Source organism: Calonectris borealis, chromosome 1 (genome assembly GCF_964195595.1).
Source record: "Calonectris borealis chromosome 1, bCalBor7.hap1.2, whole genome shotgun sequence".
NCBI lineage: Eukaryota > Metazoa > Chordata > Aves > Procellariiformes > Procellariidae > Calonectris > Calonectris borealis.
The window spans coordinates 148,694,128-148,720,364 of NC_134312.1; the positions used below are offsets into that span (position 1 = coordinate 148,694,128).

At 40.5% G+C, this 26,237-nt stretch overlaps 2 protein-coding genes and 1 non-coding gene across 7 annotated transcripts in view; 1 reads left to right on the forward strand and 2 right to left on the reverse strand.

Annotated features, from left to right (window-relative positions):
- Nucleotides 1-23,648, forward strand: part of CNOT11 (CCR4-NOT transcription complex subunit 11) — a 39,354-nt gene extending 15,706 nt beyond the window's left edge. Inside the window, exon 7 of one of the 4 annotated variants that reach the window (XM_075135911.1) lies at nt 23,425-23,648. In XM_075135911.1, coding sequence (XP_074992012.1) covers nt 23,425-23,490 — 66 coding nt within the window. In that variant the 3' untranslated portion in view covers nt 23,491-23,648. Of the gene's footprint in view, nt 1-9,934; nt 10,106-10,801; nt 10,835-19,367; nt 23,383-23,424 lie in introns of those variants that run through there. The other 3 variants (XM_075135933.1, XM_075135915.1, XM_075135924.1) reach the window with 3 other exon arrangements.
- Nucleotides 280-24,442, reverse strand: RNF149 (ring finger protein 149). 2 transcript variants are annotated; one of them, XM_075135954.1, is made up of 9 exons: nt 23,965-24,430; nt 16,047-16,297; nt 13,077-13,145; nt 10,100-10,182; nt 9,524-9,620; nt 8,967-8,996; nt 6,622-6,817; nt 4,172-6,244; nt 280-901 (listed from the first exon to the last, which is right to left on the reverse strand). In XM_075135954.1, exons 1-8 carry the CDS (start codon nt 24,425-24,427, stop codon nt 6,186-6,188), a joined length of 1,248 nt encoding a protein of 415 aa, XP_074992055.1. In that variant the 5' UTR covers nt 24,428-24,430; the 3' UTR covers nt 280-901; nt 4,172-6,185. The 2 variants fall into 2 exon arrangements, with proteins under 2 accessions (XP_074992055.1, XP_074992060.1); XM_075135959.1 differs by lacking the exon at nt 8,967-8,996 and having other exon boundaries at nt 23,965-24,442.
- LOC142078129 (small nucleolar RNA SNORD89) lies at nt 3,733-3,848 on the reverse strand. The gene has a single exon (XR_012672138.1). It is a non-coding gene; the product is annotated as a small nucleolar RNA SNORD89 (small nucleolar RNA).
- Nucleotides 24,443-26,237: the final 1,795 nt, after the last annotated feature.

Sequence of the window (26,237 nt, forward strand, 5' to 3'; positions counted from 1 at the left end):
TTATGTTGACAGATGAGTTTTTCCATCTTATTTTCTTCCCCGGGCCTACTGAGGAGGGCAAGTGAGAGCAGCTGGGTGGGCATCTAGCAGCCAGCCAAGGTTAACCCACCACAATACCCAGGTATTGTTACAGGGGGAAAACTCTACAACATGCAGAAGGGATCTCCCCCTTAGTTACCTAACATGAAGTTAAGCTTGTTTTGTGCTGTGCTACTTCAGTGTCTCAGATCCATTTATTTAAGTGTAGCAAAGAAAACAAAACCCTCAAGCTTCTCAGCCTTTGCTTTTTGAAAGGTTTGTATAATTTATTATGGAATTTGAGCTTTTAGCCATTAAGTTACAACAACAATGCATAACTTGACATTCTTACAGTTGTACATACACAATGGAAAAGACATAGTCCAGTGCTTAATCCAAACAATGCAACCAAGTTAGTACAAGGTTACTATAGAACACAGTAGATGGTGAGTAGTAGCTGACAGACTAGGAAGTTCAAATGGTTCTCTGCAGTTATGTTTATAGTAGAAGTAAGTGGCTTCAAAGTTTTGGACTTAAGCTTCAGACTTACAAAACGATGGAAACTCAAATTATTTTGCTCTTCTGAATTAAGTAGGATATGCTCATTTAAAAATGCAGTATCATTACCATGTTTCAGATGGTGAAAAGTAGCTTCAGGTCCAATGGAAGTATAGTGGACATTTTTCAGGCAATGCATTCTTCACACAAACACATGCAATTATAGAGACATTCTACTTTTAAAACTTTCTCGAATCAAGTTTTGCAATACAGCAGGATATCTGAGGAGAGAGATCGGGACCCATACTGAACAAAAACAAAAGCCTTCAGCTTGATTTGTGCATGTTTAATCTACAATTCCAATTCCCAAATCTTCACATATCACCTATGAGAGAAAAGAACACATCAAGTAAAGATCAGTCTCAAGGACAGAAGACATGTTACAATTTTCACAGCCATTCTGGTTAAAAAAATGGTTAAAAAAAAATGCTGCTGCCATCTTCCATTTCAGGAATTGTAACTCACCATGGCCCTATTAAAAAACTGGATCTCTTCAATCTACCCCAGAGGAGAGTCTTGCTCTTCCCTCCTCCACCCCAACTTTTCATCCCCTTAGCCCAGTTCTAAAACTCAGTCAATTGCACAGTAAGGATATTGAGTGTCCTAGCTTGTCAAAATACAGCTTTGATAGATTTAATTTTCTGCCACTTAAACTGAGTTAGTTTATCACATACTCTTAATCTGAATGTGAGACAGAGCAAAGTAAACAGAGCAGAAAAGGAAACCAGAAAGGACCACTCTATCTCTCCTTGTAACAGCAAGCTATTAAATTGGTCCAAGCCATTGTGCGAAGTCTCACCCAGCCTGGTGGCTGAAGGGAGACATACAGAAGAGAATGGTCTCTTGTGAAGCTGCCAACACAATTTGATTCACCCAGCAGCCAACACCAAGAACTCCATTCCCTCCAGGTTAACCCAACGAGATACTGCCAGCTGACTCCTCTACTAGATTTCAGTATGTTCTTATTGTTCTCAGTATCTTTGTCCAGCACAGAAACACTGCATTCAATGCCAAGTGCTGAAAATCAAACCAATGAAAACTACACATGCAACTTCTCCACTCAAAAAAATACCCAACCAAACAAAAAAAAAACACCCCAACAACAAAACAAACAAAAAACCAAACCAAAACAACCACAAAAAGCAAACAAAACCCCCAAACACCCACCTAACCATCACAACAATATCATCATTACTGGCTTGATTCAAGGTGCTTAAAGGCTCTGTTGAGCAAGAGTTCCCAGTTTTACCGAACACTTGGGATGTTGATGTGTAACAAAAATATATCTTTATTACACATTGTGGCAACAACTGAAAAATATTCCACAAATTCAGAATGCCATTCTTAACCTACTGGTGTATACTTCAAAGTACAGTTGGTATTGCTAACAGTAGTTGCATGTCTAGGCTTGTCTAGACAGGAGTCGTCTGCTTTTATGGGGCAGCTAAATAATCAGCCCAACCTGTTGTGTCCTATCTGTTACCATCATAATGTAAAACCAACACCTTTCGCTTCTGATCGAGCTCATCAAAACCTGCAAGTGTAGATACTGCCTCTGCCTCAGACATCCTCTGAACCACAGGGCATAGGAAGTGGGGTAACCATCACTACACACCTGCTGGGCTCCCCTCCGCACAACTACTACTGCCTAGTCTTAGAGAAAGCTTAGCAGACCAGGACAACCACTCCTGAGTTAAGAAGTGATTAAAAAAAAAAAACCAACCAAATCAAAAAACAGTCTTTGCACGTTTGACAAAGTTGTTCAATGGTGTTTCTCCGTGCCAGTTACACCCTGGCACAGGACTGGCATTCCCAAAGTGTAACAGCCCAGCTTTGGCAGCAAAATACCAGTGCCCAATTTATTAAGTCAGCATGGATTAAAAGCATTCTCACTGTAGTTAAATTATCCTACAACTCCTCTGGCATACCTCCAGAATCTAGCACTAATTACTGGCAACAGGTTACTGGACTACATTCACATACTTGGAGGGCAGTGAGTGGCAGGGGGAAGGAGTTACTGCTATCCAATCAAACTTCGCTAGTACATACAAAGAATCTCCTCCAAGCATTGCTTAGAGCTAAAGAATAATCCAGTCTAGGGGTATTTAGTACAAAAAAATCCAAATTTTCTAGTTAAATTGGTACTGCAGGTAATTAAACTCACTATTAACATCCATTTAGATCTGAAGCGTCTCCAGCTCATTTTTGCTTGCTATCAAGTCTGAAAGCTGAAGCTAGTTTAAACAGTTATTTACCATCAAATTTATTCTCCAATTTGGCATTTGTAGACTATTATTAATAAAATAAGAATTCTGAACAAAGAGGGCCTCTAGTCTCACTTTAAACACTAGTCCATTTTGACATGTTCATAGCTCCTTTTTAAAGTCACTTGAACTCTACAAGTTTTCTCCCCAACAGTAACACCAGAACTAACGCAGCCATACCAATGAACATGACACTAACACAACTCATTCTACAACAACAACATCCCTAGTCCTGGCTAGGGATTTTCCCCAACTGATTTATTCAACATCGCCACAGGGGGGCTGTCCACTTCACCTGGGCACTGTGCTTTAGCTTTGTATAATCATGCCACATGAACACCTCTAGTAAGAAACCCTCTGCCTGATTTCAGCAAAATCTGACAAAGAGATAGAGGTCTCAGACAAGTTCCTGCATGTTTTATGAAAAATGCACAGCTAGGAACAGAGAGAGATGGGGCCAGTGGGGGCCAGAAGGAACCCACAACACATTAGGCAGGACACAGCCTAAGCAGAAGAGGGAGATTAAAGATTCTCTAAATGGTAGGGAAGGGAGCCACAAGGCACCTATCCTGCAAAAACATTCATAGCAGGAAAAGACTCATCAGTTCTACCCATCACATAAAATTTTGGTAGTTAAAGTGCTAGAAACTAGAAATAGCAGTTTGAGCCAATATAATAGGTCCAGATCAGCAAAGCCTGTGAACCTGTATTTACCACCTACAGCTGCTTACACCTGTTTACTCTAAAAGTAATCTATTTGAGTTATAACAGTAGGTGATAAGCTTCACATTTCTAATCCTCTCTTGCTACTGTTTTAAGCTCCATAGATTGTCTCTTTCCTGTCCTGCACTTTTTAACCTACCGTTTTTTGCTAATGCGTGTCAGCTTTTTGACTGAGGTCAGACTAATGGTTCGCTTCGGAAGATTTTTGTCATCGTGCTTCCAAGGAGAGCAAACTGCTTGCTGGAGGCACTGCAATTCGGCCTTTTATTGTCATCATTCCTCAGCAGCACAGCTGGCCTTATAAGACCTAACTATATCGAAGATGAACTATGCGCAAACCAATTTGACTGAAACAGCTGTAACTATGCTTGTGAAAGGTTGAAACGTAACCAGTATAGTGCCAGCATCAGAAACATACTCCAGCTATCTTCATACTCAGATTTTTTTTTTTTAAGTCAGCAGTATTACTTACACTTCAGATTTTATAAGCATGTTTTTCAATTTGCAGGTTCTTTAGCTTTCCTTCCAGCTTTCTGCCAGATCTCAGCTTTGATTCTTAAGAAAAGCTTTTGGTTTTATAGGTATTACATAAAAGCTGAAGTACTTACCACGTTTCTCCCCTCCAGCATGAATATTGTGCTGCAGGTATCAGCAAGACACAATCCACAGACTGACAAGACTTCTCTTTTGGTTCCTCCTTGAGCTAGAGTTTAAACCCTCTCAACATTTACTACATCAATGTTCAGTTTTGTGTTAAGGAAGAGGGAGAAGACTTAGATTTTAATATTGAAGAGATCGTTAAAAAGGCAGTTCTGGAAATGTTGATAAGCTTCTTTTGGAGACATAAATGTCCCTATACATTGTTTGGTTTAGTTGTGGGTTGTTTTTTTATTTGTTCAGTTTTGGAGATGGTTGGTCAGTCATACTCCATTCTCGTGTGCTTCTTGTAAGATAAAGGCATCACAAAAACTTGCACCTGCTGGTGACATCAGAACTACAACCTGACAATTTTCCAGTAAACCTAAAAGTTACACTCCTACAGGGAAGAGGCAGATTTTTTTTTTTTTAAAGTAGGCATTAATAGGAGGATTTTGAAGGAAATTTAGGGTGAAACATCTGCTCTGCAAAGTAGAAGTTCAGATTATATTTCCCCAGCTGAAACCTCTGTCATTTCTGGAACATTCATTCTAAAATTAAAAAAAGTTATTGCTTCTATTGAAGCTCAATATAAGTTAGAAAAAGAATTGCATATTTTCTTAAAAACATTCCAAATATACAGTTTAAAAACAAAATGCACTCTAAAACAAATGTCTAGTAAGAGACACTGTTTTAAGCAACCTGTAGTAAGAGCTTTACAAAAGAAAATTGAGGAATGTAGCATATTATTTATAACATGACAATGCTAAAATCCTAAACAATTCACTTAACACTCTTAATAAGTAGTGTTTTAAATATACATATTTCTTTACAAAACAGTTTAGCAATTCCTTATACCACTTACAGTATATAAATATTTGAATAAGAGGTCATAATGGGAGATGCCAGGGTTTATATTTACTCTCAGATGCTTCAGGTTTCTTAAAGTGTTTTACTATAAGGCACAATACTGCTAATCTAAAAGAAAGGAATAAAAGCTAATGGCAAACCCAGTCAAAACTCCTAAGGTGGAATATCCAAGAGAAGAATTCCAGCATCTCTATGCAAAGGAAAAGGAAAAACAAAACAAAACCAAACTTTGTAGATCCTAAGAAACAGTTTCAATTTGTACATAACGAAGTGGGATAGGATGGGAGCAGGAGTAAGAAGGGATTAAGTAAATTCTTATAAATAGACTAATAAATATATTTTAGCCATAATTAGCCCTTTACCTCTGTTCTACTGAGTTAAAGATTGAAAGAGGTAACCAGTGTGCATATACCTAAATAAGTCTACATGCTCAGCACGTGAAGACCACCTAGCACAACCTATTACTGCCAAATTCAGTACAAAAGCTAGCAAGATGGAGAAAGTCTCCTTTTCTCTCAGCATCCACTCCGAGCAGAACACATTACAAGATCAAATTAGTATTTGTTACATGTAAGGAAAGTTGCAACTAGCAATTTTTTCATCACAAAAAAGGATATGCAACATATCCATGAAGATATTTGATTCCTTCAAGGTTAGATTTTGTCTTTTCTAAGAATATCCATCTCCAATTACAACAGATCAGAGCTTTCAGAACATTTTAATAGTTGTAGTCTTGTAAGTGTTCTCCATGTGTACATACTGAATGTAAATAGTGCATCCAAAATATTTATCTGTTAGACATTCTACATTGTTTTCACTGCCTAGTCTTCATCTTTGTTACAGCCCTCTGGAACACAATGACATTGTAACAATGCTTACAGAAAAAGGGTTATTGCATCTTTTTTTAGGATGAGACATCCAGAGGAGATTTTATAAAATCCTCCTGTGTACAAAATTCTTAGTTATTAGCCCTTTTGGAACACCAGCTAGAAAAGTTTGAAAGGTAAAATAATTTACATTGTTATTTTTTCTGTTAACTAGACAAAAGTCCATACTAATTAAATAAAAAATAATAGTTCTTCAACAGTCTATTCAAGATATCTTCCATGAAGCAGTTCAGTGGGAATTTCCATTAGATAGATGTTCTCCATGCCGGTTATTACTGACACCCACATCTAGAAGCCAGGAATTAGAAGAAAAATTGTATGTTGATTTACCATTTTAAAACATTTTATCTGTTACATTAATCCAAACTCTGGCAACAAATTTTATATTCATATATACCTAAGGTTCTCAAGATTCTACGTGTACGTAATCCTCCTAAGACACTGTTTACATCTGTTTTTTCCCCTCTCAAGACCAATTTTCTCCAGCTCGATAGAATTCCCTCAAAATCTACCTGCTTGTCTTTTCTGAACATCAGTAAAGTGACACCACTTAGTCTGGTCCACAGTGCACTACTAACACTACTAACATCACTTAGAGAATGGCTTCTTCTAATACAATGAATGGCGTTAAGGATTGTCAAGTGATAAACCAAATTATTACTTACCAAGTAATGCTGTGGTTTCACCTGCGTCCTCTTTTAAACTGGTACATTGCAATACAGATTCATTAGTGGAGGAAGCTGACAATTCGCTTACTTCATTTCTGTCATCATCTGGTAGAGCAATACTCAGACTTCCAACTGAAACACTGCCACTTATTGATTCAGGTATTGGAACTTCAAGTACATCTTCAGGGTCCCCCTTTAAAATTAAACATATTTAACTGACACTTTTGTCTACCATTAAGCATCAACATTCCTCCATGTTACCACTTTGTAACCTCACCTTATTGGAAAAAAGACCTTTTTTTGGCCTTTTATATGCACTCATGGGTACAGTCTTGAACAGTGTCTACTTTCAATGTTATTGTCTGACTGCAAAGAAACAAAGCCAAGCAAAAGAAAAGCCACTTTTTCAAAGCCACTCCAAAGCCAAGAGCAGCATCGGCAGACTTCTGGATGGAGTATTTCAACACTGTAGCAACAGTATTGCTGCAGTCTGGTTAGGAGCAGGCTCAGCACATACAAGGTCTTTGCTGAGCAAACCTATTGATCCTTTATGAGTTTGTGGAAGCCACTGTTTTTCATGACAGAGTTAGGCAAGCTTAGACTTTTTTTTTTTTTACTGGGGTGAGCAAACATTTGACATTGGAACAAACTTCCTCCTCCTCTACCTCCAGCCTAACTTTAAGTCTGTTCCAAAAACACAAATATGCTGGCTTGTCACTTTGCAGGAATAAAACATCTGCAGCACAGGCAAAGGAATTTATTTCCCCTATTGTATAGCATGAGCTATTTCTGATCCATTCTGAAAGTTAATTAGAAGTCCTACATGCACAATTCTGTTCCTAAAATTAAATAGAATACCTTTATTATGCTACTGCCATTGATATACTGACATTATTTATACATAAGCAAGTATACTGCAGTACAAGTAACTATTCTGTGGGCTTCATAATGAGTATTTTTCCCCTCCTCAAACAATTAGCAAAGGCCCATCTTGAGATTTAAGAAATTCTAGGCTGATCCTTTCTTTAGCACCAGAGCAGCATATTTTAAAATGTACTGAATTTTAATACGCTGTAGAACTGCCACCATTGAACACAAGTTTAGACACATGTGATACTAATCTCTAGGTATGTGGGTGGGGGGCATTAATGATTTTGGTTTCCAAAACTTAGGCAGTTAAATAAGCACTAAAACTACAAGATTCAACAATGCTCTACATCAGTCAGACATGCTGAACTGCAGTTCTTTTCTTGTAAGAAATAGCGTAATGCCGAACTAGACCGCTGAAGTCCGCTCTTTACAAAACAAAAGCCAGGTAAGAGGACTCAGTGCCTTCTTTCTACTTTGAGCCTTTAAAAATTTTGAAGCACCTGAAGTATTTGTTTTCCATAAAACTGCATTGAGCCTTCAGCCGCTTTGCAGAAGGTTTAGTAGATTTCTACAATAAGGCTTTCTTTTCTGCACATTCTTTTGTGCAGTCATGTCACTCACCAAGCACGCTGCTGAAAGAAGCGGCCTTGCTCTTTGCACTTTTTTTCCTCACATCAGTAAAAAATTCAGACAATCACTCTACAAACTAGATTGGGCAACCTGGAGTAGGCTGAAAACTAAGCTAGAAAAAAATACTGAATGATTTCCCACATTACCAGCTTCAGTGGGACTTGAATGACTGATACATAAACATGACACATTTCCCCTATTCCATTAGAAAAAAGAACTGGACTTCTGTATCTAATATAATCCCATTCAACCTGCTTTTCAACATACATTTTGCCTAGCAGAGATATTACTCCTCCTGGTTAGGCTCGGTATCAGTATCCCCTGCAACAACATGAATTCAGGGAATAAAAGTGTTCTGAAGGTTCTAGTATTTCAGTTTTCAGACTGTATACGAAAGGATATACCCTTCTGCATATAACCCAAGTTACATCAACTCCAAGATTTGAAAGTGAGAAAAAAAATAAACTGCTAACATAACAATATTACAGTAGTAATAGCTATTTCACATGACAAAAAGATTGCAACTCTTGGGTAAACTCTGATTTAATACACAGAAGCGCCACAATCTGGTATCTATATTACATAGCAAGATTATTGTCACCTTTGACAAAACAAAACAGTAATTCATAAAAGTCTTCCATAGATCTGCTAAGTCTCTGCAACGAAATAAGAAGAAAGCTAGTCAAAACACAGACCTAGTCTATGAAAGGAAGGTCCTTGAAACCAAGGAACACCTCTATTTTCTGAAGATCTCTGTAGATCAGTAGAAGAGAAGTACATTCATGCCTATGGCATTTTAGTGGAACTCAAGACTATTTATCAATAGGGACCAAGTAACCTACCGCATGTGTCTTCATCTCTCTTTTCTGGTGCTGTCAGAAAGAAATGAGAGCACATCATTTTCTCTACTTAACCAATTTCTGGTGAATGTCTTTAGGAAGGTTCTAAGTACTCGCCCATTTACAGGGATAAAACGCTGGGCATATGTGGAAGTACACAAACACTCAAGATCAAAAAACTATAGTTTCTTCCTTTGAATTGCGATTCTCAACAAGATCAAATATATGCTCTAGATCTACTGAATTAAGTTATATTTTGGCAGCTTGGGCAAATTGCATCACCTCTGCTTCAACCTCCTTACTATCATCAGCTGGAGACAGAAAAAATTGGTTATCACAGAAGAGTACACAGAGGATTTATAAGCTGCTCGATACACTGTTTAAGCTTTTACCTATAAAATTCCCTTATTTTTCTTGTTCTCACTCAATTACTCTTGCATCTTTGCCCAGCTCCTTCAGTCTTGTCAAGTAACAACTGTTCTCATTCTGAACAGTTACATGAAGTCTTGCCTCCTGCACTGTACTTCTACCTTGAAGATTAAAGTAACCGTGCAACATACCCAGTATCCCAAAGCTTTGATAACGTCTAGTTTACACATTGGACAAGTTCGGTGGTCCAAAAGCCAAGGGTCAATGCACGTTCTATGGAAGATGTGCCTAAAGAAAATAAATGCCTTTTAGTACTTATCATGAAAGCCACACACTATTCCTTCAAACGACGTGCAAGTTACTACATTAAAAAATAAACCCATTCCTTCATAACCTTGACAATTAGGTACTGCTTAATTTACTAGGACAGACATAGTTCTGGAAGCATCTTCTTTCATGCTAGCTTTCTGAAAAAAAGAGATATTACTAACCACAAGGACACCACAGAGCTACCAGTTCAACAGTGTACAGTTCTAACTTAATACTGAGAAAGCTCTACTTCACTCCCACACTTCTCCCAATTGCTCCTTTTTCCTGCATAGATATGAAGTGCTACATGGTCTCCCAGTGCCCTTCAACATGTAACAGTCCATACAAATGGCACAGCTTCAGCTCTGCCACCAGAGTTTCAGAAGAGTTTCCAGAAGGCTCATCACATTTCTTAGGGAAAACATGCTGAAGAGGAAAGAATAATTACGGCAACTTACTTGCATGGCAGAATTCGGACAGTGTCTTTCAGTTTATAGTTCTCAATGCACACAGCACAGTTTTCCACATCAACATCTAAACCCTAAAGATGACAACACATTTAAATGCATTACATCCATATTTCATTACAGAACAAGCTTTGTGTAATAGCTAGCTTCTCAGAATGTAAAATGTATAAAATGGTTTAGCAAATAAAAACTTCTCCGTCATTTAATTCAAGATTCCATTAAGAGGTGATTTGATCAAGTGATACCAAATATTAAAATCAGCCAAACTCGCTATTTAAATAGCGATACATGGTACCTTAAGTAATTTGTTAAGTCTCAAACATTGGCTTTGCTCATGGGAACACAGTAAAATTTCAGTTTAAAGTAACTATAAAATGAGGAAATTTTAAGAGAGGTCAGCTTAAACGAAAGTGCACAATCTAATTCTTAACTGATGGTCCCAAAGACTTGCAAGTGCTTAAGTAAGACGACATTCTTGGGGTTGAATACTGCAAACCCCTTTTTCCCCACTTACTTTCTTTTTTCTACCATATCCTAGCAGATATCCCTCAGTAGCTAGAAGAGAACTGAAGTATGCAATTTGGGATGGTTTTTAAAACTTCTCTCCAAGCTCACACCAGAGAGACAGTCAAAACGCACTATTTCCCCACTTCAATTTGTTTCTTTCTAAGGGTTAAATATCTTTCCTAACAGGTCTTACTGCCTTCTTGAAGCCATGCTTATAGTTGCAGTGTAAATATGATGGATATCTCCAGATACAAGAGAAATAATTCAATGTTAATTGGGTTGTATAAAACGTAAGTATTAGCAGAACAGACAGTGGGCCAATTTCTTCCCTTTCATCCCCCGCAAAGTAAGTATTTTGTGTTTACTGCTTACTGAAGCACTTCAATTTCATTACCACAAACACTCAAATGAATTAGTACTGCAAGCAAACTTTCAAGTTCAAGGCAAGTTTCTCCCTCCTTTGCACGCTATCAATTTACATAATGCATGCCTTAAATTCTCAAGAAAGACAAATTAAGACTTTTTTTACATAAGCAAAGTTAAGACAAGTATTTATTCTATAAAAAATATTTTTAATTGTGTGCAAGAGGCAAACTCCAAGCATACCATATGTAGCACATACTCAAATGAGTGTCCATTTTACAATAATCCCATAAGCTTCTCAGGAAAGATCTACGTGATAGCAAATACACTTTTAAAATATTGACCTATTTTTAGTTAAATACCTCAACCCCAAGTGAAGTGATAATGAAAGACTGTACTGTGTCACAATAAAAGAAATATACTCTTTTAATCATAATGGCTGAAAGGAAATATTTAAGAAAAATGCACATTTACAGAGTAGACAGGACTGTATTTCCAGCTAAATTTACATCAGTTCATGAAAGTACCTCTGCATCATTAAGTTACATAAATTTGCTGATAGTAGGCTGATTCAAATCAAATTAGAAGATGATTTACCATGCAGATTTACCATACGTGATTTACCAAGCAGAAAACCTCTATTTTAATAGAGAGATTTTAATCTAATCTCATTCTACTTTGCTTAGCTAACATGGCATTCATAGTTACAACCAGCATACTACATAACTTAGTTAAATTCCTCCATTTTATTTATTTTAGTCAAGGAACTACCTGCTACACTGCAAAAATCTCATAATACAAATCCTTTTTAGAGGTTTACTGAACATCAACTTAAAAGCAGTTAACAGCTTCCTTGTGGTTCTCACCACAGATTTCATCATGACCCTTTTACATCCATTTCTTCCTATGCTGATGTTATGCTTTGATACTGCTTTGCACAAGTTTTGGTTCAATTCCATCTTTCTTGATCTCTGATCTCACCATTGCATGAACAGACGTATGAACACCCCTCTGTTTACAGCTTGAAATAGATTACTTTTTGATGGAATTTAGAATATAATGAAAAGTAACAAATAGTCATAAAATGCTACTTAAACATGCTGAATGCATAAGAGGAAAAGAGGCAAGTTCAAAGACAGTTGGGTTTTTTTCATTTCAAAACTGATTTACTAAATGAAGGACATTATCTGTAGCACGTGGCCTGAGCTGAACAGCTTCTGTTGAACCACAGCTTTTAAAGTTCTGTAAATGTCCTTTCCCACCTTAATTTTATTCATGGCTTAAAAAACTAATCTTTGTTTTTCCTCTCTGAGCAAATCAGTCCTTAAGTAAAAACTAACCAAATAAGACAAATAAGGGTGGGAAAAAATGTAGAAGTCTAGTCATAAACTAATTTAGCATCTAGAATCAGAGCTGCCTGAAACTCTGACTAAAATAGTATTTTCTTTCAAAGCCTTGGCTTTTTCTACTTCAGTTATTCTAATACAGCTATGAGTTTAGGCCATATGCTGTCAAAGCTAACTGTTTGAAACCTGTTTTAATTTTTAAAATAGCTTTATTTTAATACGTAGAAATGTACTTCTAAAAAATTTATGCTTCAAGTAAGTCTATACAGCTCCTTAATGTATTGTATGTCAAAAGATGAAACAAGTGTTTCATTTTTCAAAGCTTTTTAGATTTCTAAGACCTTCTGATCAATAAAAAGATAGATGTTCTTTTAAGAAAACAAAACATTGCATCAGCTGTAAGAACTGTGCAATCAATAGGTCCTAGGAAGTATTTCGCAATCCACTTGTTGATGTTTTCAAGTGCTGATAAGATATTAATGTTTCCTCATCTTTACAGTATCAGCCCTGTAATCTCCTGCAACATTCTGTACAGCCAGATATTATTTGCAACGAAACAGCCTTACATTTCATAAGTAGTTCAAATTTGACTCTTCAATTTTAAGCTTGGCATTCTAAGCAAAGGTGCTAAAATGAGCCAAAAATTGTAAGAGTCACACTGCAATTACTTTGTGAGAATTTTAGTTTAAATTCTATAAAGACATTACAACAGTTTTTAAATCATACAGCAATAACCAGAGCCACTGAATTACCTTTTCTCCGCGTTTCACAGTATGCAGCTGAAGCTGGCTGATTGCTTTCTTGGTTTCTTTCCTATGTCCCTTGAATAAAGATTTTAAATATTAGTACACAAGTTAGTTTCAAGAGTTACATTTCAAAGCTTTTAAATACTTTCCATGTGGATTACTAAGTCTTCTGAACACATTTAAAGATTCATCTCTGGCTAGCTAATTTGTTTACAAAATACTTCCAGCAGATGTTGAAGAACTGCAAGTTTTGCATTCTCAGGGCACAGCAGCAAACATTATCTATAAGCATAGTGCTCTTACAATGAACTCAACCAGTGCAGAACTACGCCAACCAAGTTGACATACATAGCCTCGTATCATGACTGCCTGCATCGAGGGCCTTCCCGCATAGGAAAATTGACACTAATTTAGGTTTTAGAGGCATCAGAGCTGAAACAACAGCTGTATAACCAGACCTTCTAGTTAGGCAAGCCCATGAGCAAGCACACCATACGTTTTGCACGAGCTTGAGAGAAGGTGGAATCCTGCCGGGCAGCCTGCAGCTGGCCACCAGGTCAAAAGGCTGCTTGCAGCTATTAATGCTTCCCCTCAGTTAAACACTGCCTCACACATTACACAAAGCTTTGCACTGAAAGGACACATTATGCAAAGGAGATGACAAGAAAGGCTTAACAGGCATGAGACACCATACTGGACTTCTATACAGTAACAGTCCTAATTATGCTTAGAGGGGAAGCAAGAAAAGAAAGCAGTACTGTATTCCAAGACAAAATGCTAGCTACTGCTAGAAATTGAGAAACTAAACATTCCCGATTAACAGATGTTGATCTGTCTGGCAGCAACCCTCACTGATGAAATACCATAAAGAAATAAAAAAAAACGTAACAGCAGCTTTTCTCTGTAATAATTACAATGACTTACACAATTTCACAAACTTACAGTATTGAAAATTGGGATTTTAAAATTTTTTTTATGGTGTTAAAAAGAATTAGTCCGAAAGTTCTCTCAGAAATGGGCAGACAACCAGCAGCAGCAGTCTATTCCACCTTCTGTATCAGCTCAGGGTTTTCTGCAGAGTCCTGTTTCATCTTCAGTAGTAAGGAGGTCTTCCAGAGATTTACTGCTAAGTCTTAAGTCTTCTCCTTCACTTAGCAGCTACACAATAATTTGCTTTAAAGCCTGGCATACTTAACTCCCAAGTTTTAATTATACTGGAGTCAATAAGCCAAGCAAAGTAAAATTTGCATTAGAAAAGTGGCTTTTTGTTTCCAAAATTCTTTTAAGACTTCTAATGATATATCTTGCCCAAGATATTCACAACATTTTCAAACTTTCCATAGTTTCATATATTTTTGTTTTCAATGGCTGTTTTAAAGGAAGGAGAATTGAGGAAAGTGGCATAACCTTCTAATGCTACACAATTTCATTTAAGAAGCATTTAGATGACAAGCCAATGGCAAAATCTATTAAGAGTTTGTGGTACATATTTCTGGGAAACATCACATCCAACCTACTTAAAACAACTTAAAAAGCATTTGAACTTCCCTTAGCATGAACTATCCTAAAGCCAACAGAACAGGAAGAAGCAACTTTCTTCATCAACAACTGTTACAGCACAAAAACACATCCCTTTTTCTATAAATACTTCCCAAAAATTTTGTTTTCTTGAAAGTATTCTCAGAATGTAAATTCTAAGACTTAAAGCTTAGTAAAAAATACTCTAGGGAACCAACATTTCAAGTAGACCGAAAGTTTAACCAATACAGAAGTCCCATGTGTTATCCTCAGTTACTGAAAAGAGAAATTAAGTATTTTCCTAAAGGAGTCCTCTAAGTTCTAATCAGAGCTCAAACTCCTGAAGGCAAACAAAAATTCCCTTCCCTCCTCCCCCAAAGCTAGAATCTACATGTTCAAACAGAAGGCAGGGGAAGTCCACATGATAAGCAGTCATTCGAAACATTTTTTTTTTGTTCTGAACTGAGGATTAAAAAACCCCGAGAACTGCCAGCAAGGAAAAACAAGTGCAACTTTCTTTTAAACTGTTAGTAGAGAACTGTGGTAGAGCTGCTGATGACCATGGAGGGAACCTAACCTATTTGCAAGAGTTGAAAAGCACAGGGAAGTGCCATCCTAAGATATTTTAAAAATTCTGCTGGACTAGGTCCTCAACAACTCCAGGTAAGTTGCTCTCTTGAGGGCAGGGATCTGAACCAGATAGCCTCAGAGGTCCCTTCCAACCTAAATTATTCTATGACGAAGTACTTCCCTCAGAGGAAAAAAGTAAAGCTGACTTTTTTTTTAACCTATCGAAGAAGAACATGGATTTGGAATGGGCAAATAAAGGAGCAAAAGTTATTCCTTCCTGATCTTCTCAGTACTCCCACCGCTCTCAGCGTTTCAGATAGTCCAAAAGAGCTGAATCTCACCACACATGCTCCTTCTAGTCTGCTGCCATTCAGTACTCTATAGTGGAGTAGTAGGATTACAAGTATCAAAAGCAGTTTTCATGAAGCTTAAGAACCAAAATTTTAGCCCTAATTAGTTGTGGGTCCTAAAAAAATTGCCATGGTCCCTCTCCATTAGAAAAAAACACCTGATTAGGGAAATTAGTACTTTCAGAATGAAAATTACTGAAGAATGAAAATAATTTTTAATGTCAAAAAGAAGGAAGTTAATTTAGGTGACAAATCACACAAGAAGCTGTCTTTACTCAGTTGTTGACAAGCGGCTAAATACATTTCCCGCGATTTCATACGGGTATCTAATAATTACAACTAGCCAAACTTGTGATGCCCATCAGCACACTGCTTATTAACTTCACTAACCATTACTGAATAGCATTCACAGCTAGTAAAGTAGCAAGAAGACATAGATCTTCAAGAATGCTTCAATAAACAAGCAAAGTTAGGCAACTGATTTGACATGAGAAAATGGTAAATACTCTAAAGCATCATCATCATCATCTCCAATTACCTGGTTTCCAAATTGTGATCCTGTATACAGGAAACGTTGTATATAGTAAAATATGAGCCAAGCGAGAGATATAATCATCATGGTGATGAAGGCGATGGCTACAAACACAACCGACTGACCACTAATATATTCCTGCACGTGTCGCGTGCCAACAACAATAGTCATTTTTACTGGAATCCCCCTTCGTACTGGCTCCAGTATCTCTATTCCTTTTGGATAGCCAACCATTATCACCACTGTATTTCCTGTTCCTGTTGGAGGGAGAAGAAGAAAAGAAAAGTCAGTCATCACAGTAAAAATTTAGGCATTCTAGCTTGATGGTAATTTGGGCCTCTTCAGTTAAGATCAGCGAGCAAAGTTATAGGAAAACCTCTGAGGTTTCTTTCAGGCATAGCAATCTCGATACAAAGTTTACTAGTAAAGAACCCTTTATTTACTTTATGAAACTCTCAAACACAAAATAAACTTCAACAGATGCATCTTTACTGTTCAAGGTCCTATACTCCTCATTCCACGCAGTGAGGTGGGATGTGGATGCCAGGCAAAAAAAACAGGCAAGTTATACACATCTCATCTTGAAGTTGCTGAAGTTCTAAATGCAACTCAGGAACAGCTGGTCTTCTATTTCTCAATGTGGGAATTTTAGCTGCAGCTGGAGACAGTATGTGAATACCATGAAGAGACACATTCAATTAAATTTGAATCTGAATCCACAGCACAATTACACCGGATATGTGAACAAAAAGAGAAAAAATATTCAGATATTTAATACTAAATTACATTAAACATTTAAATACTTAAAGATTCTTCAATACTAAATATTTAAAATGTAAAGAGACTTCACAACAAAGATTGCCAAGAAATACTTTGGGACTCTCTTGGGAGCATGGAACCAAAGGATTTTTCTATTATATTAGAACTCAAAAGCACTCAGTCCATATGAAAAAGCACCTAGTTAAAAAAAAAAAAAACAAACAACAAACATCAACCTTTAAGCACCATACTGCCACCAAAAATGATAAGATACTGTCAAGACCCACTAGCGGAAACCAAAGATCCTCTGTGACTAGAGTTTTACTCCATTTTGTCTGGAAGTATCTCCAGTATTGTCTCAGAAACATCTAACTTAAGTATTACAAAATAAATTACAAACAAATGTACTTGTTAAAAATGTCACCTCTTCACTAGTCTACACTATTTTTATTTGAATAGTTCTTACTTTGTGCGTACTAACGCTGCTACACACCCCTGGTAAGTCATGGCTTTATAGCTTACTTTGCACTCCTACCTCTGAGAAAAAGTGAAACTAAGCTTGATTCACAGAGAAAGTAGAGGAAGAAGAAAGAAGAGAGGGGTTTTCCTAGCCGGAAAGCTAAAGCTGTAATGTCACAGCTACCTTTTTAGATTCACAAGATTACCTACCTGCAACAAGACCTCCCACTGAAGACTTAATGCCTTTTTCCCTTCCGGCTGTGTTAGATTCACTACTGAGAAGCTATGTCAAAAGAAATGTTTGCCTAATTCATAACATTACATCAAGTGGGGATTTTCAAAACTCAAAGCAACATTCCGGACTCACCCACCTCTCTGCCTACTAAGACAGAGTTATTTGCCTGAAATATTTAAAACAAACTCTTTTAGTTGAGACTGTTCTGGCTGTGACACCTCGTCAACCTTGCCACTCCGCTATCATGCCAAGGGGAATGTGCAGAAGTTTTACTTCTGTATAACAGCAGCTCCTCCCTCCATAAGGTGCAGACCATCTGCTGTGGATGGAACACAGTTCAGTTCCAGTTATTAGTTGAATAACCCTCCTATCTCAATGCCAGTTACCCTTTTTCACCTTTGCCTTATGCAACCATCCCACTTCTGGTCACCTACTGTAAGAACCATTATACACGTCTGCCAGATCCAGGCCCAGCAAGAGAGCAGATTTTCCAAATAGGGCTATGCTTCTGGAAGTTTTGAAGGTGATGCAGAGAGACAAAGAAAAAGATGCTACAGGGGAAAGGCCCTACTTGTCCTCTCCTCAGGCACCCCACTCAGCTCGCCAGCAGCACCCACCCCATTTGCCTTGCCTGGTGGGTGCATTAGGAGACACAAAGCAGCAAAGCTTAAGAGCAACAGGACAAACCCACAAGCAACTAGGCTCCGCTGATTAATTCTACTCACCAACAACGTGCCGATCCACATGATACCACAAGTACAAGCATACTAGGAATTGGTTAATTAATATTATTCTCCTCTCTGAACCAGCATGAAAGCATTACCAGAGAGACTCATGAATCTCGCAGAGAAGAGCGTGTCAAACACTCCTTGCTTTCTGACCCTGCACAACCCCACAGGGAGTTAACAAGAAAAGAACATATGAAGGTAGAAATTTATCTCACATTGTTGAGAACTGTTATCCACATACCTAAATCAGGAGATTAGGTCCTATGTCCTTAATCAACTGTAAGAGTTACAAATAACAGGAGGGTTGCCTAAGGATGGCTACTGAACAGTACAGGAGTGCTGGAAAGATTTATGTGGTTTCCTTCAGGCTTGGGGAAGAGAAAGATTCAAGAGTAGAGGCAGCCTGGATTTTTCATTCAATAAAATCCTAAAATCCCCAAATCCTGAGTCAGTTTAATCCTGCTATCTAGTTCTCTGCATGATTTCTAACAAAGAAGTATTTAAAAGCCTCACAACAATCAGTAATGCCTTTTTTCTCTGTTTTGTCACTAGCATGTCCAACTATCAGCCAGTTATTTCCTTGAAATGGAAGTCAGGATACTTTGTGCAATGGCTGCTAGACACTGTGACACCTTCTAGTTTTAGAACCAACACAAGTATGCCATACATTTTTAAATAAATGTTCATTAAAAGCATTTTAACAGTTTTAAAGACTTGGTGATGAACCTGCCATTAAAAATACATGCAACTAAACACGATGACCTTGAAGGTCATGAGACAGAAGGAGGGGAAGAAAAAAAATAGTTGTGATCCACCATTACAAAAGGAACAAGAGCAGTCTCAGAGAAGCAGTTGCCCTGAGCAGCCTGTAAGACTAAGGGCTTTAACTCATTCCTCACTAATTTTAGACTTCTGTTCTGAAACACATTATTCAAAGACTGAAATGCTGTTGAGTCATTCCATCAGCTTCTTCAACTGCAACACAACTCAGAGACCTCAAATCACATTATAAAAGAACTCCAAATGTCACACACATGTATCTACTGAGACCATGTTTTGTTGGCTTTACCTTTCTATAACTTTCTAATTTTGCAATAAATAACCACATTTTTTACTCTGCTAGAGTAAACTTGTTTTCTTTTCTAGATTTGATTGATGCTTCAGTGGAATCAGGTAGATTTGAAGTCTGGTATGTGCTTTTTTTTTTAACATTATCATCCAAATAAAGCAGTGAGAGCTAGCAGATCCTTAGGATACATGGAAAGGAAGGCAAATTTGGAACTCTGAAGATGAAGGTATGTTTCCTGCCAGGGTGCCAAGGTCAGTTTTATTGCTAGTATTGCTAGTCTTCTCTTGCAAAAGGAAAACAGCATACTCCTGATGAGGAAAAAGTAGTACAGATACAGATCTTGATTTCCAGGCACCCCAAACTGTCACATTTATTCCCATTCATGCCTACAGATAGCAAAGATAATTTTCTATCATCCGGAAACAAACTGCAGACATACTCTAGTTTTTGTCCTCAGGAGAAACACCAGAAAGCTCCCAGAGTTTGAGCACCTTGGTAAAAATGTTTGAGGTCAGTCCTTAGATCTATTAAGCACAGGCATCTTGCCAATATCGCCACAATTAACACTGGATGTTCTCTTTAGCTCCTGGTCCAAACAAATGTCTCTGATCTTTACCAAACACGTAACAGTACACTAATTAATCCAATGACAAGCTTTGTCTCGACCATCTACCCCAACCTCATCTCGCCAAATCCCTAGTGCGTGTTGTGTTTTCACCTGCCTCAAGAAGAAGGATGCATAACCAGAAGAGTCAAGTAGTCAAGCAATCAACACTGGTACGCATTCCTCTTTCCACATGGGTTTCCAGCACGTGCACTCTTACATATAAAATAGGTATAAGCACTTTGACGTTACTCCTGCTTCTTCAGAACAACGTAGCAGCTCAACATCATACAGTCACTGCCCGAGTTATGCAAGCCACTGATTTCAGTTCTGTTCTTTCAGTAGTACAGAAGCTTTTGGTAGAAAGCATCAGTAATACAGAAGTTATGCACCACTTGAGAATCGTGAGTAGTGCAGAAAGCAATGTAGCAAATTGTTGAAGTACATACCAAAATAACCCTAACTCTGCCGCTTTGGAGCGAGGACAAGCTTTTAAAATCCTGAGTACAAAGTTGTTCGCATCTGTTTTATTCAATACACCTGCATAAAAAAAACATGACAATGCACGAAAGAACTAGTTGGGTGTATTTTGGCAAAGCCACACCAAATCAAAGACCATCTTCTTTACGTAGCCAAAGTCATACACTCAAGTAAGTCCCAAGTTTTCCTTAAACCCACAAGCCATGCATCAAAGCTCCACTCTAGATCTATCTTCAAATGACTATGGCCAGTCCCTCTTCCTCCACAAAACTGCACGGCTTTCAAGCACAATCATATGTTATTCCATAGTCTTCAGGGTATCAAACTTATGTTCTGATCAGGATCACCAAATCCTAGCTTGAGAGGGGATTCAGAGATGGCTGGATGCCCAGCATGAAGTATAACAGAAAAATAGAGAATCAGAAGACCCTTTTTTCTTTCCACTGCAATATACTTCTGCCTCCCCCTAATTTCTCGACCAGTACTGAGCCTCTAACTCTCCTTAGTCTGCTCTCCACAATACTCCATACCTTGCTTCTCCAGACTGCTGTCCAACCCACTCCCAGGTAATATTTACATACAATATTTATTTTGGTTTTGGAAAGGAATTTGAAGCCTCTATATTATATTAAGTTCACCACTACCACCAAAAATGAACAGAATTAAGACTGCCTGCAAAGTCTATATTCCTGTAAAACTGAAGTTTGAGTTTATACTATTCAGATTCCATAACTGAAGTACAACTCCTTGAGTCATTCGGATAAAATGACTATCTTCCACTGGAAAAACCCTCCTCAGCCACATGTGAAGCTGTTTCACTATTACTTCCCTCAAGGAGGGAAGTCATCCAGCGTTTTGAACAACGTAATTCAGGCAGAGAGCAAAGGCCTGAAAAACATGAGACACGTCAGTAGAGTCATATTTGAAGAACCTTCTTCTGGAAGGAGGGACAGGATTGCAAGGCTACATATTCAAACTGTGGGTTCTGCTGTTCCCGAACTTTAACTAAAACCCCTATTTGCTGCACTCATGAAACACACAAGGTATCCATGAAACAAAAGACTGAACTGCAGAATATCTGGAATATTTATCCTTTATCAAATGCTTTGACACCAGCTAGAGCAAATCACTTCTCTGCCTAATCAAGAATCTCTTTTTACTCAAGTTGGAATAAGTCTAAAACCACCAAAACCAACAACAACAAAAGCACACATGCATCACACACAGCAGAAAGTTCAAAGGCCAGTTTTTTTAGGTGGATGAAAAGATGAAACTTGGAGATCAGAAAAGTTACCCATTTATCACCCTCATATTATCCAGGCTGCACCTGTATCAGCCGTAACCATTGTTCCATCTCGCATCATTTTCAGTGCCACTAATTGCAAGTCCATTAAGTGGATGTTCCTTATGCATATAACTCCACTCCTTAGTTACAGTACTGCAGATTTCCCAAACTATTTGTTCTCAGCACTCCTTCCAAAAGCAGAGTTTGTTTCCTCATGTGTCAGTTCACAAATCCCTTTATAGGAATGGCAAACTCAGATCCTGTAAAATACAGCTTTACATTCCACATTTTCTCTTGCCTGTCTTCTACAGATCTTCCCCCCCCTTCAAAAAATCCAAGATTGAAAACATTAACAGTAACTCTTCTCTATATTCCCAAAGTGCACTGAAAAAATTAAACATTTACATGTTTGAGAGTTTCGACCATGAAACAAAGATTTGTTACTCCAGCAGAGCTAGTGATTATATTGTGATATATTACTATATTCCTGCCCCATCCAAACCATCCTGAGGTCCAACCTGCCTTTGTGAAGGCAGTATAAGTAAGTACAAATGTATTCTTGGATATATGCTGTACTAAATCACACTCTCTACATAGGCAGAGTTTTTATCAGCAACTTTCTGCCAGTTTAAGAAGAAAAAAACAACCAGCAGTCAGGGAGGACTTCTCTTTATACCACTGATAGATGTAATTACACCAGCAAGTCCAAACCTGAGCATAAGCCCAAGAAGGTCTTCTGCAGCACAGAGATGATAGCAGAAAAAGACAAAATAAAAAATTTGATAAAATAAGCAAGATGAGAAAAGGAGGAAGAGATTCCACAAAACAGCAAATAGTATTTATGACAGGCTATGATGGGCATGGAGAGGAAAGTGGGAAAATTCCCACAGGGAAGAAAAAAAAAATTTGTACTGATTGGCCAATACAGAGTGACAGCAAGAAGAAGAAACTGACAGCTGGTAAAGAGGAAAGAATTATTACCTGAAGTACCTTAATTGCCACATGGGATCAAAATCAAAGGTACATCTTACCTAGCATCCCTCCTCCACTTTCACAGTGGATTAAGAACACAAGAGATGGGCCAGGCTGATCTACCCAAGCAAGCAGCAGGCTAAGAAGAACGATAATCACACTTCCAACCTCCAAGTTGGTGCCACTTGGTATTCCAAGAAGAGAGACTTGTTTTCTACCCAATACGTCACACATGCTATGAAGCAACAGCTCCCTAACTGAGATTTTCAGCTCACAGTATTAAAGAAATAAGTTTGTTTTCTTCAGAAACACATTATGGTTCTACTTCAACCAATTCCCTGGTCTTCCCCCTCCTCACCACCAAAAACGATGGCCTGAGCATTAACAAACTCATTGTACCCCAAGAAGACCATGTGAAACATTCCCAGCATTTTTTACTTAGTTTGCTTTGTCTTTATATGCTCCTCTTCCAATTCCTTGGAAGTCTACAAACGCAAACAGATTTTATAGCAGAGTTTTGAGGGGTTTTTTCCCCCTTTGGTTTAGGCATTTGCTATTGTCAGGTTCATAAAATCCAGCAACAGACTTTAGCGTCATAGGCCAAGCAGAGACTGCAATGACAGAACATCTGGGTTCTTATCTCGGCAAAAATCACAGATCCCTTCTGTAGGCTACGGATCAGCACGCTCAGACAAGCCAAGTCAACATCCTTCTCTAGGCTTCAGTTTTCCTACCACATTCACAAGCGTTGAAGAATTACCTGATGCTTATATCTCTCTCCCATCTTTTACAGACCTGCGCAGGAGAGAACGATGAAGCTATTACAATAAAGCCTGTACCAAAAGCTATCTTCAAATAGCTACAGCTATGCCTTCAAAGGCACCAGAAGGCATCTTCGGGATACCCGGCACGTTTCCGCATGGCCAGCGGAAAGCAGCTTACCTGTCATCACTGTAGCCACTCTGCCAGGGGGTACAAAGCAAAAAGGTAGCTCTAAATAAATCCGTGCCCCTCAACGCCTCCGACCGCAGTCTGTTACCCAGCTGCCCGTTTCGATGGCTTCCCCGCACCTTCTCCCTGACACCCGGGCTGCAACTTGGAAGACAGAAGCTGGTCCCGGCGTTTCCTCAGGTTTAGAGGAAGGGGGAAGAGGAAACAAAAACCTGGCTCTTTGTACCATTTTTACGGGGATTTCAGCTCCCCCCGCCCCATCCCCATCCCTCACCGCGCAGAGCCGCGCTCCCGCGCCAGCGAGGCGGACCGGCGTTAGACAAAGCCGCCCCCCCGGCCGCTCCGCAGGAGCGGGGAGCGCCCAGCCCCGTCCCCCGCTCACCCAGGTGGGACATTGAGACGGTGCTATTGCCGAAGCGGGCCTCGTTGTAGATGACCACGGCGGCCGCCCGCTTCCGCGCCGCGTTGGTGACCTTGTCCTTGAAGGTGCAGCCGCCGCGGGCCACCAGGGCGATCCAGGGCGGCGGGTCGCCCTCGGGGGGCCCGCGGCCGCCGGGCGGCAGCGGCACGTCGTAGTCGGTATCGGTGGCGCAGCCCTCCATGTGCCGGGGCGAGGCGCCGCGGGGGATGCCCACCAGGCCCTGGGCGCTCTCCTTGGGCGAGCTGTCCCCGTAGCGGCCGCTCTCCGTGTTGCCCCGCACTGTGCGGTTGCTGAGCGGCTCCACGTAGGCCGTGCTCACCCACGCCGTGTACCACTCCAGGGCCCGGGCGCCCTGACCCACCGGCGCCCCCAGCGCCACCAGCGCCGCCGCCGCCACCAGCGCCAGCCGGGCGCGCCGCACCATGGCCCGGCCGCCGCCGCGACGCGGCCCGCCGACCGACAGGAGGAGCGGGAGGAGGCCGCTCCGCCGCCTACCGCGCCGCGCTCTGCCCCGCGCCGCGCAGGTAACCCGCCGCCCGCTGCCCGCCCCGGGCGGAGCCCGCCCGCCGCCGCGGCTAATAGCGAGGCGGAGGCCGGGCCGCCCCGCCCCGTCCGACCGGCCGCGCACGCGCGGCACCGCCCCCGCGGAGAGGGCTCCCCTCCCCCCTGGGGGATGCCGGGAGGGGAAGGGAGGGAGCCGGGGCGGGGCGAGCGGCCGTTGCAGCGCCGCGAGGGGCGCCCCGCCCCCTTCGCCGCCGGCCCCGCCCCCGGGGCTGCCGGCGCGGGCCCGCCCCGCGGCGTGTGGGGCTTCGGTCAGCCTTCGCCCCGGCGGCCAGGGGCCCGACCGGGGCGACCACGGCCCCAGCGCCGGGCTAGGCCGAGCCTGGTCGGGGACCACAAGCGCAGGGGAGGGGAGCAAGCCGGACCTCTGCGCGGAACCAGTGCCCGCGGGGGATTAACCTAAAGCGCCTCCTGCGCGGGGGGTGCTCGGCGCAGCTTTCCCCGCGCCGGCCTCCCCCTACAAACGAGGCCTTGGGCGTCGCCTGGCCTTTAACCCTAGCGGCGGGTGGCGGTGCTAAGTCCAGTCCATCAGCTTGGCCAGTGAGACACGCGTGAATTTAAATTAGTCACTACTCCACCCTCCGGGGTAAAGTGCGTCCTCCCGAGCGGGAGGCGGCGGGAGCGGCAGCGGGAGGAGGGGCGCTCCGAGGGCAGCCAGGGCCGGAGCGGGGTGCGGCAGCGCCGGGGCGAGGGGGCAGAGCCGCTCAGAGTTCGGTCAGGGAAGGTGCCTGTGCTGCTGGACTGAGGGGAGCTCACGGCAGAAGGATGAAAAACGGTAGCGGGGTCAGTGCCACGTGAAAAAAAAACCGGAGAAAAGTGTATTGAAATAAGAGATAAAAGTACTGAAGAAACGTGATCGTTTTATGGATTAGTTTTCCATTAAATAAAAATATTTGATACATACCTCTTCTTAAATAAACACGTTTAAAGTCTTCCCTGTTTTTTCATACAAGGCATCTGTACCTTTTTCCAGCTTCTGAAATGGATCGCTTGTTTTCACCAGCTACCAGTCTTTTTCGAATGGTCTCATACACCCGTTTTTCCTTCAGAAGTCAAGAGTTGTGTGATCATACATTGTTAACCTATGTCATCAAACAACGTTGTCAAACTTAGGTAACGTCCTTTTCTTCCTAATCATGATTATATGTTGTGGCCGCTGACGCAAACAGGGTCTAGTAGAGCCTGGAATAGTTTGTGCAGAAGGTGTCATCAGACAAAAGCCGTGAGCTCATTGTCTACTCTGTGTTGGCACCAAGGCCAGTATGTTCCCATTTCTGTTCCAGAGTAGGTGCTTAAATAAATAAATAAACACATACATATATTTCAGACCTAAAGTATTCTTTAAAGTAACTCTTTAGCATTCTCCCAAAATACTTAGCAGTGTTAGGACTCTCTCCAAAGGCACTGAGCATTGTGAGAACAAGATTAAAGTAGCAAAATCAAGACAACAGCCAAGACTGAGCAGACAAAGTAATGTGGAAGGGGCTGTGGAGAAGGAATTGGAAATTGAGGGAAGAACACAGAAAAACTAGAGTTAATGAAGGAAAAATTAGGAAAAAGGGGATAAGGCAACAGAGGAGCAGGAGAATGGGAGATGGTGCGTGGAGATGGTGGCAGAGCAGAGCAGAGGCAGCTAAAGGGTGAGCCATGTTGAAGGACGGCAAGTGACAGGC

Coding starts and splice junctions, on each gene's coding strand:
- RNF149 (XM_075135954.1), bottom strand. CDS start 24,427: ATGGTGCGGCGCGCCCGGCTGGCGCTGGTGGCGGCGGCGGCGCTGGTG. Junction 13,146..16,046: donor GATCACAATTTGGAAACCAG/GTAATTGGAGAT, acceptor TCTTTATTCAAG/GGACATAGGAAAGAAACCAA. Junction 6,245..6,621: donor TGAAACCACAGCATTACTTG/GTAAGTAATAAT, acceptor CCTGGCTTCTAG/ATGTGGGTGTCAGTAATAAC.